The sequence below is a fragment of the Caloenas nicobarica genome, chromosome 17 (assembly GCF_036013445.1).
Source record: "Caloenas nicobarica isolate bCalNic1 chromosome 17, bCalNic1.hap1, whole genome shotgun sequence".
NCBI classification, from domain to species: domain Eukaryota; kingdom Metazoa; phylum Chordata; class Aves; order Columbiformes; family Columbidae; genus Caloenas; species Caloenas nicobarica.
In genome coordinates, this window is record NC_088261.1 from 5140234 (window position 1) to 5154507 (window position 14274).

General features: G+C 57.0%; 1 protein-coding gene and 1 long non-coding RNA gene across 2 annotated transcripts; one reads left to right on the forward strand and one right to left on the reverse strand.

The window, feature by feature from the left end:
• Positions 1-818: 818 nt before the first annotated feature.
• On the forward strand, positions 819-3039 carry LOC135995785 (uncharacterized). Its single transcript, XR_010607174.1, has 2 exons — positions 819-904; positions 2644-3039. It is a non-coding gene; the product is annotated as an uncharacterized LOC135995785 (long non-coding RNA).
• Positions 3040-5590: 2551 nt separating this feature from the next.
• On the reverse strand, positions 5591-13048 carry LOC135995709 (apoptosis-inducing factor 3-like). The gene is made up of 19 exons (XM_065647218.1): positions 13006-13048; positions 12146-12215; positions 11867-11976; positions 11670-11779; positions 11223-11267; positions 11060-11141; positions 10817-10929; positions 10326-10412; positions 9792-9883; positions 9433-9563; positions 8760-8875; positions 8266-8337; positions 7860-7923; positions 7326-7402; positions 7127-7244; positions 6904-7002; positions 6391-6466; positions 5825-5929; positions 5591-5700 (listed from the first exon to the last, which is right to left on the reverse strand). Exons 1-19 carry the CDS (start codon positions 13016-13018, stop codon positions 5658-5660), a joined length of 1623 nt encoding a protein of 540 aa, XP_065503290.1. The 5' UTR covers positions 13019-13048; the 3' UTR covers positions 5591-5657.
• Positions 13049-14274: the final 1226 nt, after the last annotated feature.

Below are 14274 nucleotides of genomic sequence, written 5' to 3' on the forward strand. Positions count from 1 at the left end.
CTTAAAGGGGCACCGCACCCCTGATCCCCGCCCCCCCCCGGCTCGGTCCGCAGCAGGCGGGGCGGGAGCGCTGCGGCTGCCAGCAGGGCTGCGGTGGCCCCGCTCGCCTGGCCGGGCCGCCCCTGCCCTCCACCCCCGCGGCTGGGGCGGAGGGTGCGGTCCCTTTAAATAAGTTGTCCAGTCATCGCGCGGCGCTGCCAAGTCATCGGGGTCAGCCGAGTTCCCGCAGCTCCGCCCCCCGCGGCCGCCGATTGGTGCGCAGGGCGAGCGCTCACTTCTGATTGGCCGCCGACTTAGAGCAACTTCTCGGAATCGGGGCTGTGTCACCGGCCCCAAGCGATGAAAGGCGCGGGCGGCGCCGCCCGAGGGCGGGAGGGGGCGGCCGGGGCGGCCCTGAGACAGCGCCGCAGCCCGGCAGGAGCCCGCGGTGCGGGTCGGGCCCTTTCAGAGCCGCCCTCCCCCCGCCGCCTCCTTCACCCTCTTGAAAATGCCAACTCACAGCACGCGGGGCATGCCGGGAGCGCCGCGCCGCACTACACCTCCCGGCATGCCCCGCGGTGGGGCGGGCCCAGCCGTTTCCTAGGCAACCGCCGGTTGGCCGGGGGAAAGCCCAGCGCTCCCCCAGCGGGGTGGGCGGGGCAGAGCGCCGGCTTTGCCTTTCTATTGGCTGGGTGGCAGACGGTGCTTGGTCGCCATTGGTGGGAGCGAACAGCACTCGCGGCGGGGGCGGGCGCGGCGGGGGCGGGGCTCGCACCGCCCGTCCCGGGAGGCGATTGGCCGGGGGTGGGGCCGGTGGGTGGCTGCGTCATGACTCCGCCAGCTGATCCGAGACGGGAGCCGGCGCGCGCGGCGGCGGGGGGAGCGGCGGCACCGGGCCGGGCCGGGCGGTGGCGGCGCCGCGCAGGTGGGTCCGGCGGGGCCGCGCCGGGGAGGGCGTTAAGGGCAGCCGAGCCCTTTGCGGGGCCGCCGGTGCGCGGGGGATCGAGGGTAGTCCTACCGCGCCCGGTAGTCCCGCCGGGGAAGGTCACCTTTCCCCGAGGCAGGGCGGCGGTGGGGGGTACGGCTCAGTGCGACCCTGTCGGGACTCCGCGGGCGCCGCCTGGGCCCGGTGGCCTCGCCCCCGGTGGCGGCAGGGCGGGGTAGGGGGGGTTGGGGCTGGGACCGGGGCGCGGTCCCCGCTCCGGGGGCTCCCGGTGGGGCGGGTGGGGCCGCGGCCGGGGCCGCCCTGCGACGGGCAGTGGCCGCCCCGGGGGTGACCTTCACTGGGGGACCGGGCGGGGCAGACTTTGACCCGAGGCCGCTCCCCGCCGTGGGCACGGACCGGAGCATCCCGGGCAGCGGAGGGGGCAGGAGGTCGGTGGGGTCCCCCGGCGGGGAGCGGAGGGACCGGCTTTACCGGAGAGGAGCCGTCTCCTTTGGCGGGGAGGGGGAATTGGTCTTACCGAGACGAGAGAGGGGAGGGGGGCGACCCGGTTAAACCGGGAAGGGGGCACTAGTTGGAGGTACAGTGGGTTTTATTAGCGGGGTGAGCTCCCACCGGGGCCCTCTCCGGTGCCAGTGAGCCGAGAAGGGATGGGGAAGAGCCCTGTTACCGGCAGAGCCCCCCCCGCCAGCTCCCGGGGCCGGTGGCTCAGCGGCGGGTGCTGATTCACGGCCCGGCGGGGGTGGAGCGGGGCCGGGACCCGCTCGCTGGAATCCGGACCAGATGTACCCGGCACGCCAGGAATGCTCGGCATCCCCGGCAGGCCCCGCTGCCGCCGCTGCGCCCCGGCCACCGGCCCCGCACCGGGAGCGTCCCCGCAGCCCCTGCCGTGACACGCACCGGGACCCCGGCCATCCCCCGGGGCCAGCCAGGATTCCCGGTGCCTTTGGGGTGACACTGGCGGGAGGATGCTGCGGGGCAGCCGCTGCGGTGACCGGCTGTCCGTCCCCGCACCGGGGACATCTGTCCGCGCACAGCAGTGCCGGGCACCCGGGGCTTTCCCCGAACTCGATGCCCACGGCTGAAGTGCTGGGGGGTGTGAAAATGGGGGGTTTTTCCTGAGTTGAAGAGGGAGCAGTGAGGTCGCACACCAGGCCCCCAGGGCTCATGTCCTCGTTCTCTGACAAAATAACATGGAAGGAAGCTTGCGCGCTCCCCAAAATGCCTTGGCAGCAGCCACCTGACAAAGTGTCTTTCCCGTTGGCGGCGTTGGCCCCTGGCCAGGTGGGATCCTGCCAACCTGGGGTGAGCAGGTGGGAAATGCCTTAACCCCAACCTGCAGTGGCCTCCCTGCCGTGGCCACCGGTCCCTGCCAGAGCAGATTGCCTTATCTCTTATTTTCCAGCAGAAATGGCCTTGATTTCCCTGCCTGTCGCTCGTGTTTTAGGGATGGCTGCAGGTGCTGGAGTCGATGCACCAGCTGCTTTGGGAGAGGGGGTGGGATGGGAAGAACGGAGGTCAGATCTGCCTCTGGATCCCCTGGCACAGCGGAGTGATCCTGTGGGATCTCTGCCCTGGGGGGGAAGGACGAGGCGGCAGATCAGGACGTGGTGCAGGGGTGGGGGAGAGAAGCAGCTCTGTCAGTTGAGGTGGCTGCTGTGGGTGACGTCTCAGCTCGTTGCGGTTCGATCCTGGCTCTGATACGTGTGTTCCCTTCCCAGGTGCTGCCCTGCCACCCCACTCCTGGCTAACCAGCACCAGTTCTTCAGTGGCAAGCTTTATGTCCTTCTCTAGTAGCTAAAGCTGCCAGTTGAAGAACTGTTGAATGTAGCCACTCGCTTCTCGTCACCGGCGCCTTGGATGTCAGCTGGATCTGCGCCCCGAGTGGCTGGGACGAGCCAGTCTGCAGCATCCTGTGGATTTGAGGGCTGAGGATGAGTCCGACTGGGATGAAGAAGTCTCCTCTCAGCTTCCAGACAGAGCCTTGGCTGGGGGATTGCCAGGCAGCCTTGCCAGGAGGGCTGTCGAGCAGGCTTCCCCTCGCCAGTGGGGTGGCACTGAGCTGAAAGATAACTAGAGAAGACCGAAAGAGGCATTAAACTTTATTTTGCTCAACAGTTCAGTTTTTAGGAAGTTTGTTGCCTGTGGGGTGCCTGGACCTGCCTGGTAGGAGGGTGGTGGGGCTGCAGACCCTGTGGGGTGCTGGGGGGGCCATAGCACCGCAGCTCAGTCTCTGGCTGATGCTGCATTGGTCTCCATGGGTAGAGGGTTGGTTGTTCAGGCCCCCTTGGTTTGTCCCAAGCAAAAGAGGTGACCTGGGGCTGGGTGTAGCTCACAGGGCTGACCTGCTGCTGAGCCCAGGAGCAGGATTAGTCCTGCACCGTGCCAGGCAGTGGGATGGAGCTGGAGGAGAGGGCCGGCCCCACACCCACGCTGCCCTGGTGCGGGTTGGGGCCGGGCTGCCAGGAGCGGGTGACTCAGGGCCGAGTCACGCACAGCCCCAGACGTCTGTTCCAGGAACCACGGTCCTGCAAGGCTGGGCAGTCCCATCCGCGGCTGGCGCGGGGGCAGGGCCAGGATTCCAGGTATTTGGAGCTGGCAGCGCTGAAGAGGGTCCAGGTGAACCTTGCTGGGCTACTCTGTGGTCAAGGTTCTGCCTCGTTGAAGCAGAAGTCTGTCCCAAAGGAGACTTGGAAGCTGCTCTCCAGGGATGGAGACCCCCCTGCCTTGCACTGGGTGAGAGTGGAGCTGTATAGCTCCTTTCCTATGGCTCAGAGCGGAGTGAAATGTCTCTGTGTGGACCCAGCGAGGGCTCCTGGGAGCCCCTGCACCCCCAGAGGTGCCTGTCCTGTGAGGCTGCCAGGGCCACCACCTCCCCTGGTGGCTGGGGAGCAGAGACTTGTCTGGGTGTTGCTGCTCGGGGTCTGCCAGGAAGATCACAGCTTGTCCCAGCTCTGAGGGTGAGCAGGGAGGGATTGCCCTGTGCTGAAATAAGTCTGCACAGTCTCAACTAAATCTGCCTGAGTTCCAGCTACTCAAGGCAGGGCTGTTACCAAATTGTGGCACTCAGCAACGTGCAGAAAGTGGCCTGGTGCCCATTAAGTCTTAGAAATGGGGAAGCCTGTTGTCCTGGGGTCCTTCCTCCTTATAGAGAGCTGCTTTGCTTGATGTGTGCTTGCTCATGGCTACAAGAAGCCAAGTTTCTTTGGGATCATTGTGACCCAGAGAGAGCGGGGCTGCCTGAACCCCCTCGCATCGCTCTCTGAGCAGAAAGGACTGTGGATGGACACCTCTGGCTTGAGGCAGAGTCGACCTCTTCCACCACAGCTACCCTGCTGCAAGTCCATACAAAATAGCCAGCACCTGCTCAGCACTCAACAAGTCCTGGAGTGCACTGAAGGGGCAGAAAAGTCATGAAGGTGTGTGTGCAGGATACCCAAGGGCAAGGAGGAGCAGCTCCCAGGCTGTGCTCGCCATCCCGTGCATTGCAGCGTGGTGCTGTCGATGCTCAGTATGGAAGGGAACTCTGTGCTCCAGCCACCAGCGTCTCCACCCTTGTGTGCCTCGGCATTGGGGTAATGATTAGATTTGCTGCTTCCTCCTCTTGCTGCAAAGGACTGACCCGACCTGCTGAAAACCAGCTCTTTGCCTGGTAAGATGTGGTTGTTTCAGGGTAGAGAGTTGCCCTGAGCAGCTGCACCAAGCTCCTGAAGTCAGGAAATGTAAACCACCACCTTTAAGGTCAACTTTTCAGACGTGAGAAGGTGCCAGAGTGCAAGTTACTGTATTTAACACAAAACCAGCACCCTAATGTCTTGCCTGCTGAGCAAACAGGCTCGGGCTCTGGTTAGCCTGCATTTAATGTGAAAGCAGAGGGGTTTTAGGCTGACAAAGTCAGTGTCCCTGCAGGAACTTGCCCAGCTCTTGGGGTTTACCCTTCCTCCTGCAAAGCCCCATGTGACCGGTGAGTAAGTGCAGTGTTTCCTGTAGAAAGCACAGCTTTCCTCGCTGCTGCCTTGCAAAAATCCAGTGACTCTTTCCTCGAGCATCGAGGCTGCATTTCCTACAGCATCTGGCCACCTCCTCAAAGCATCCAGCATGGAGGGACACAGCAGGAGAGGAGATGCCAGCCAAGGCTGTTGTCAGGAGGTGGGAATCGCTCACTGCAGCAGATATTGTGGTATTTGAAGCAGCTGTAGCAATGCCCACAGGTGCTGCTGGTTCAGATGGGATGGCAGCCCTCTGTCCTTAGGGGTAAGGTAATTTGTGTGAGCTCCCACACGCAGACTATCTAGTTCCCAGCTGGGAGAGCAGCTTGCTTTGGTCACAGCTCCCCTTGCTGGGAAAATGTGCTTTTTGCAAAGCAGAAGGTCAGCGTGACCGGTGCGCTGAACCAAAGCTCCCTGCCAACAGCCAGCGAGAGGAGCAGGAGGGGTTGATGGATCTGTGAATGTGTGGCTGTTTCTGCCTGCTCAGACCCTCAGCTGAGCCCCACGACCTGAGTGTCCTCCTCTTGTCCAGCCCAGCAGATCCCTGCCTGGAAGAGAGGGGAAAGCGCTGCTTTGCTTTGCCCCAGTGTGCAAGCAAGCAGCCGGGGGCTGTCTGCAAACACAAAATGCAGGTGCTGGGTTCAGCTTTGCTCGTAATTTTATTTCTCTTATGCCACGACAGGAGGATGCGGAGCTGTTAACGCTTGGTTGACTCTGTGCCCCTCGTGGCAGGGCACGTACCAAGCTTACATTTCTGCCAGTGAGGGTGTATTGCAGACGTCACAGGCCCTGCAAGCGAGAGGTACGTTGCAGATTTGCAATAAATTATCTTTGTGTCTCTCAGTGGGCTCTGCTGGTGTGGGGAACACAGCACAGCGCCACCCCCCACCAGCCTGGTCAGGGTGTCACTTACTCTGCTTCTTCTTTAGAGATTTGTTTCCCCGAGTATAAAACTTCTGCAATCAGGGACACCATGGGGTCACAGTTCAGGCTGGCGACTGCAGTCACGAAGCCGTCCCTGAAAGGGAAAGCAGAAGAATGTGGATGTCCTCACTGTACGTAGCTCAGCATGGCAGCATCCCCGTGGCAGCCTGGCTGGAGCCCAGCTGTATTTTGGAGGGCTCGGGGTGGGGTGGCTGGTGCTGCAGGGTGCACGGGGACTTATGACAGATCGCCTGGCGCTGCTGGGAGCTGGGCACCGAGCCTGGGAGCAGCGGGGCAGAGGGAGAGGAGATGTGTCCCAGGCTCCCTGCCCAGCTGGTGTCTTCGTCAGAGCTCATTCTCTTTTCCTTCCCTGCTTTGGTTTGCTCTGAAACCATCTCACTGCTGGTTCAACAGCCAGCAGCTGCCTGCGGTGCGTGGCCATGGGAGGTGATGTGGAGCCTTTGCGGGAGCTCTGCAGGCCGTAAGGGACAGAACCGTGTCCCGTTCCCAGGGCGCTGCCATGCCAGGGCACGAACCAGCCACAGATTCACTCACCTGATGTAAAAGATCAAGAATTTCTGTTGCTCCAGGCTGCCCTTCACAACAGTGTCTGTGTATCCCTTCCCGCAGCCTGAGAGAGAGAACATTGCAGCCCACTCGGGGAGCCCTGGTACCACCAGTCCCATCTCAGTGCCATCACAGGTAGGGGCAGAGGGGACAGTGACTGGCTGGAGTTGGGAACAGGGATGGGCAGCAGACATAGAGACTGTGGACAAGCAGAACTGCCCCAGAAGTGCCGGACTGCATCATGACCCTGAGCCTCTCCTTGCCTTGGAGAGGGAAGTTCTTCCTCCTTCGTGACCTCTAAGCCACCGGAGATCAGAAAGAACAAGAGCTCTGGGTAACCTGCTGGCCCAGAAACAGGGTTCACAGACTCAGTCCAAAATTTGAGCTGCGTCAGGTAAACTCCGCACCCCTTGTGTGTTTATAAGCCCCAGACCCTGCTGGTGGGTGAGCAGATGGGCTCGGAAGCAGTTCGGCTGTTCCCATCTCTCTGCCTCCTCCTACCTGCATAGCGGATGCTTTTGCCAAGCATCCTGGTCCAGAAGAAGGGGACAGTGTGCAGCTGCTTTTCTCTCTTCAGCATGTTAAAGGCAGCAATGTAACCTGTGATGAACCAGCAGAAGAAATAGTTTTGTTGCTCGTAGGTCCTCAAAGAAGTGCCCTTTGCCTCTTGTTTCCCTGCTGTTCCCTCTGTCCCGTTCCTCCCATGCCCATCTTCCTGTCTCACCATGGGCCTCGGCCACCTGTTGGTGATGGATGCTGGACTGGTCCCAGTTGAGCAGCTCTACAGGAAAGGAGACCACATCCCCGGCAGCGAAGACATTTGGGATATTGGTTCGCATGTGCTGATGGGACAAAAAGTAATTAGTGCAATGATGAGAGGGACGGGACTGGGCATGGACCAAGGATGCTCAGCTGGCACTTACCAGATCCACCAGGATGGCACCACTGTCATCTCTGGCGATGGAGGTGCCCTTCAGAAATGTGGAGTTGGGGACCACCCCTGCGGGGAGAGGAGTAAGGACAAATGCAACAAAGCTTGGCAAAGGCAGGGAGGAAATTTGCCTTGGCCCTACAACAAAAATGTGACTGTTCAGCCTGCTTGGAGCCCAGCAGCTCGCAGCAGTGACTGGTGCTTGGGCTGGTGCTGGGCTAATCCAGGGGCAATAAAACCAAGGTGCAGAACAAGGTGTGCTCTGATACCGCAGCAGGGACCTGCAGAGCTCAGCAAGTGAGCCAGGGTCACTCTGAGAGCATAAGTAGCTCCTTCCTCCTGCTGCTGCTCATGGGCTGCTGACATTCTCCAGGTGTTTGGGGACAAGAGGAAGGGTTGGATGACAACAGAGCGAGAAAGATACTTCAGGGAATGTTGTCCTGGGGATGCACTGGGGTGCTCTGGGCTCGCTGGCTGTTCTCCCCACTCCCAAAACCACCTCCCTCTCCCAGCTGGGGTCTCTTACCTATTCCCACCACTACCACATCGGCAGGTAGATTCTCTCCACTGGAAAGAACAGCCTCTGTGACCTAGGAAGGAAGCAAGAATCATTAACAAAGGGTTAAAAACTCTGTCCTAATTCCTGCAGACTCCCTGCTGCCTCATTCTTTGCTGTCTTCTTTCTTCCCCAGGTTCAGATCACCTTGTCCAACTAATGTGTGTTGCCGGGAATGTAAGAGAAAATCGCGCTGTTGTCCCTGAGATATGAACAGATACTGGTGCCCTTTGAGTTCAGAGTTGTGCTCAATGAAGAGAAATGTGAGGGTCTAAATGTGGGAGAGGAAAGCCTAGACGGAGGCATTGTCTTATGCCTCAGTTCGGGTTTTTTCCCCTAAAATTAACAGTTGAGAGATCACAATGGCATGACTGACCTTTCCATCCTTTCCTTTCAGCTCACAGAGTTCTGTTTCCATATAAAACTTCACCCCATTATTTTGCAGCATCTGAAAAGGAAGAGGAAGCTGGTTTGAGTATTCACGAGGAAATTCCAGGCTGTGCTGCTGTAAAAACAGCCGTACCCAGCCAAAACCCAGGCAGGCAGCTCAGCTGCTGCAGAGAGGTTTCATTTGTGTCCCTGGCTGGTGCAGGCTGCCTGGAAGCCTGGCTTTGATGTCCTGGTCAGGACATGAGGTGGATCTGGGACGGAGCGGGACTTGGGGATGAAGCTGAGCTGGGCAGTGCAACGTGTGTGCGAGGGAGGTTGGGACCAGCTGTGTGTGCTCAGCTGGGGCTGTGAGAAAGGCGGCTGGGTACACGGGGTTGTCACTCAGGGCAGGGGCTGGATTTCCCAGGCCGTTGCAGATCACAGGGCTGCTTGGGTAGTTTGTGTTCTCCATCCTAGAAATTAGCAGCAGGTTTTCCTCACCTTCATGGCGACACCTCCAACCTCAGGACCCAGCGCGTGCTGGAAAGGGAACTCCTTTTTTTCCACCACTGAGATGGCACCAGCCTTGTCTGAGAGGAAGGCAGCGATCTCCATTCCTGCAAGGGGAAGGCATGCCCAAGGTAAGCCTGCTGCAAGCAGGAACCTGCACCTTCCTCCTTGGAAAGCTTTTCCCTTTCCAGGTGAGGAGAACAAATCTGAAGCTGAACTGCTCTTCTCTGCATTTCTGGACTTGAGGTATTCAGCCTCCCTGTTCTTTCTTCTCATGCACTACAGACCTGGATATTAGGAAATGCAAAAACCAGTTTCTAGCTGTGTACAAAATAGTTCCCTTTCCGTGCCTTACTCCCTCACTTTCCCAATGCTTCAGGGGAGTCCAGCTCCTCTGAAGGACAGTGACGTTTTCACGAGGCACAATTCCCTCTGTCCATATCCACAAATTATTTATAACTCTCAAAGTTTATGGCTGTCAGCAGAAACAGTGAGTGTGTGCTATGTAACACACACTCCCACCAGCTATAGGGCTCCAGGGAGAATCCCAGCCAGGCAGTGAATGAACATCCCCTCCCTGAGAGCCTCGAGTTAACCTGCACATGCAGCAAAAGTGGGTTTCAAGGCTGTCACTGATGACTTGGTGCCCACACCAGCCTGGTACCTATGAATGAAGCTCCTACGATCACCAGATTCCTCCCAGTTGTCAGCTCTAAGATCTTTCTAGAGTCTTCTGGGGTTTGGAGAATGCACACGTTCTGCAGGTCTGCACCAGGGACTTTGAGGTAGTTGGAGCTGAAAGAGAGAGAATCCAGATACATCTCAAGGTCAGAAATGAAACAGAAAGGATGGGGTAGGAGCACAAGCCCATGCAATCTCTCGGCTGTGTCACCCCGTCCTGTCCTTTTATCTCATCTCACACCACCTCCCTCTCACACACCTCTAGCAAACCTCCACAACCCTGTGTTGACCCATCTTGTCCCATTGAAAATTTTGTGTATGACAGATGCTTTGTGTGCTTACCGACTGCCTGTTGCAATGAGCAGCTGATGGTACTTCTGTGAGGACCCATCCATGAAGCGGACCTTCTGCTTCTGGAAATCCACCGACACTGCCTGCAGGAGAAAGGAGGCGAAGATCAGACGGGTACCTCTGGACCACTGGTGTCCTGTCACATCAACCTGTTCCGCTTGCCTGTGACCGCATGCCAGATTTCTGGACACTCAGATGAGATGAGGAATGCTGGGGTCCTCTCTCTTACTCCCTACAGGTCCTAGGCTTTAGAAGCACTCACTGACAGCACCAAGTCCAGGTTCCTCTAAGGCTGGTTTGAAGGCTTACCCTCTTCGCATGTGATGGGCCCATGGGTAGCACAGATGAGTGTTACACCCAAGGCCTGCACACCAACTCTTGGAGTGCTGTCCCAGAAGGTAACGCGTGTACTTAGGCAGAGCCCTAATTTCTACAAATGTAGCCCTATGCCTGCAGGTGTGGGTGTCCCCTCCCCGTGGCAGGGACAGGATCACCCACTGAGAACTGAGTTGGTTGCTCTTGTACCTCTTTCTCTGTCCACATCTCTATGCCACGAGCACTAAGGAATTCAGGTTTCCTCAGGTAGATGTCCTCAGCTTTCAAGTTCATTTGCTGGAAACAAAGGAGAAATATGAAATAAAGCACTTCTTGCAGCCAGCAATACTCTCGCAGTGTTTACTGGGACATAAGTTTGCGTAAGAGGCAAATTTTGCATTAGTAAATCACAGCTCCCCACATCATCTTCTTGTCCCTCCCCAGAAAAACCCATCAGCTCAAACTCTAGTGGGAAGAACTCAGTTAAAGGGGGTAAAACCATTAGCTTATGATGCACTGTGATCAAGGACTTCCTGGGAGGAGGAAGTGAGATGTTATCTGGAAATTATACCCCTTTTCCTTGTGGGTGCTTCAGCACTCCTGCTTTGCTGGAAGGGCTCAATTTCTGTCTGGTCCAGAGTGTGGGCCGTGTCCCTAATTCACATGTGGTACTCAGAGTCCTGCCCTTCTCACATACGAACCTTGCTCAGTTTGGATTTGTCATACGGAACGTGGTTCTCTTTGGTGGCCATGATGATCCTGCCAGTAAAGCCCTCTTGGCGAAGTGTCTCTGCACACGCAAGGGCAGCCACACCTACAAGAGATGCTCATCTCAGCCCTCTTACATGTCACTAAGGAGTAGGAGGAAGAAGGGAAGTCCTCGCTCGAGAAGAGAGTGGCAGCTCACAGCATCTGTGGAGAGGGCATGGTATCACTTCACTGACCTCCTCCCAGAAGCAGCATCGTGTCGTAGTTGAGAAGGCATCGCATGCTCGTGTCCTTCGTCCTCTGGCTGCTTTCAAGATCCTAGAAGAAAATGAGAAATGCTGAAATCACACCTAGCCCACAATGCTGCTTGTGCTTAGCAACAGCAGGTAAGGTCAATACCTTCTTTTTTGCTGTAACAAACACCTTTCCGTCTTCCACTGTTACCTGAAGGGGTGAGAGTGCATTTAAGCACCACATTCATGAGGTGGTGGTGGGAGCTTTTCTGGGAGGTTCTGGTCCAGTGAGCCGAGAGTGACTTGTAGGGATCTTGGATGGCAAATGGTGCTGAGGAGCTCGTGAGCTTTTCTCCTCATCCCAAGGGCACTCAGGAAGAGCTGTGCTGGCTGTACAGCATCACCTTTGATCGAACAGAGCTTTAGGACAGGCCATTAGATGATCCCAACAAATCACCCCATGTGTGGCTCTGTGTGACCTGGACCACAGAGCCATGGCCAGGACACGGTCTTTTTAGTTGATGTAAGGAACATGGTGCTTGTGAGAGTGGATGAATGTGGGTGGTATGGAGGACATGGCCCAAACTGGGAGCAGGAAGAGGCGAGAAGTCACCTTAAAGCAAGGAAGACAGTCCAGAGCAGGGTATTCCTCGATGTCTCCGGTTCTGATGTTAAAGCAGGAGCCATGCCAGGGGCAGCGCAGCCTCTCCCCTCTCAAGACTCCTGCAACAGAAAATCCCCCCCACAACTGAGCCATGAGACCTGACCCCCCTGACGCGGCTTCTCCCCCCTGCCCAGAGCCAGGGTCACCTTTGCTGAGTGGGGCGCCATAGTGGGGACACCTGCTGCCCAGGGCGCTGAACTGCTTCTTGTTCCTCACCAGCAGCACCGGGTAACCGGCCACCATCACCTCCAAGAGCCTGCGGGAGAGGTGGGCACCCAGGGGAGCCGAGGCTCGGTCCCTTGCAGCTGACATGCTGCCCCCTCGACCAACAGCGTGGCGGCCAACAACATGGCGGCCGCTGCCATGGCGGCCCAGCCCCGCTGCCTGCAGGCCAGCCCTTGGCCTCCCCACTGCCAGCTACTCACTCTCCATCCCCAATGTCACCTTCCTTGCAGACTTCGGCGGTGACGGTGTCATCGCCGTCCATGCCGGTGGCTGTGGGCGAGCAGAGGGAGGGGTTGGCCACCATGGATGCTGTTGCCTGCAAGCGCTTTCGCCCCCCTCCAGCAGACAATCCTTCCCACGCGCGCTTGTGGTCTCACCGCAAAATCCCACCCCAAAATGTCAGGCCACCACCCCCCGGCTGGGAGTGGGCTGGCACCACGTGCTCAAGGGGTACCAAACTCCTGGTATAGCAGGAAAAAATGCTCAACTGGTGGAAAATACACATTTCCCCCATTTTTTGACTTTGTCTCCAAACCTAAAGCCCATTCCTCTGTCCTTTTCTCCTCTGACCTAAACCTACTTTTTATTTTCAGCCCCGTGTCCCATTAAACTCAACTGCAGCACAGGATGAGTGAGCAAATATGATTAATGACTGATGTTGATAGATACAATTATTTATGGCGAGGTGCTGCTGCCATATCGCATGGTTTCCCCAAGTCCGAGTCCAAAGAGCTGCTTCGGCCTCTCAGAAACCTCTCTGACATTTGTACAGAGATGTTATTCTCACTAGTTGCCATGAAAGCAGTAATCCCTGCCCAAAATTCTTTCTGGGCTAGAAAACAGCCAAAAACCTTGGTCCTTAGCACTGTCCCTGCCTTAACAATCAGCTGAGAGGCTGTTTAAAAATCTCCCTCTCTGTTTTGGATAAAAAAAGCAAGAAATGGAGCAGAGGAGGGTCAGTCAAGGCAGGTTTCAGTGCAAGGTGGTGACTTGTACCTGCAAATCCCCATCATGCTGCTGCCCCACTGGTCCCATAGGAGAAGCATTGGTGGGTACTCACCCCGTCCTGCCATGGGGGGCTCCGATGTCTGTCCCCCAAGTCAGAAAGCCGCCACCGTCTGCGAGCTTCTCCTCTGCTGAGGTGACACCCTGGAGTCTTATCATGACTCCACACCGCCAGCCCACAGCGGGGTGATGCTCTCCCCGAGTTGCACAACATCTCTGTCCATCAGGAGATGCATCTTCTGGAAGCGGCCGCCTGCCAGTGAGTCTTATCTGATTTCTGCAACTGGTCGGCACCTAATTAATTGTATTTTGCTCGGGTTTAGAAACACACAGGGATTAAGAGCACATAGGAATTATGGTGCAGGTGTGGCCTAAAGACTGGGCGTGTGGTGTGTAATGTGAACAGAAACTGAGTGGATGCAGTGATACCCTGCTGCGGCTTCCCATCACCCCTTTTCTTGATGGAAAGCGCTCTAGCTTAATGTGACAAGTTTTTGGAGCACTTCTGAATTATATTACTACTTTTTATATATTTATATACCATTTAAAATTACTTAATTTCATCTTTTTTTTAAGACAGAGCCTCTCTCCATAGATCTTAAGGAACAGGAACTGTTTGGCACCTCTGCAAGTGCCTCAGATGCCAACTCTGCTTCTGGTTCAGTCCACTGATGTCCAGGTACGTGATCCCGTTGTTGCTTGGTCCATGAAGGATGGCACAGCGCAGCGAGCTGCTTGCTGTACTATTTTTGCAAGAGAGTGGGAGTTGCAAAAAAACAGGAGTAACGCCTACGCTGTTTGTGTCTACTCCAGTTCTTATCTCTATTTTACAGTCAATATGTTTCACAACCTCAAAATTTAGGGGGGGGGAAGTTACTAGCAGCGTGCTCCCATCATCTCCCGGAGCTTTGCAGGGACTGTCTTTCTGCCACGCAGCACATTCTATAATCAGTTGTGGTGGGGGGATAAAAAGCCTTGGGTGGGCACAGCCTGGAGAAGACAGAACACACAGGGATGCTCGGTAAGTGCAAGCTGGCTAATTCGGGAAGCGGCTCGCTTCGTTGGACCCACCAAGCCACGAGCACATCTTTCAGTGCCAGGGCGCTGCCATGTGAGGAGTGACCTTCGCCCACGGGCAATGCACGCCCATGATGGGCGCAGGTGCAAGGTATTTCTCACAGTGCCAAAGAGCAGCTTTTGTGCTCTGCCTTCCTGGCCAGGAGCCTGAATGTGAAGCAATTTGGCTGCTGAAAGTCCCTTTTTAAACTCCCTGTAATTATTCCCCAGAAGCACGTTCCCACGTGGAAAAGCAGCAGCCCTCGTA

What these genes read in the sequence shown, in the direction of transcription:
- LOC135995709 (XM_065647218.1), bottom strand. An exon ending in TTGTTACAGCAAAAAAGAAG is followed by an intron (nt 11,142 to 11,222) that starts GTATTGACCTTA and finishes ATTTTCTTCTAG; the next exon opens with GATCTTGAAAGCAGCCAGAG. An exon ending in AGATGTGGACAGAGAAAGAG is followed by an intron (nt 9,884 to 10,325) that starts GTACAAGAGCAA and finishes TTTCTCCTGCAG; the next exon opens with GCAGTGTCGGTGGATTTCCA.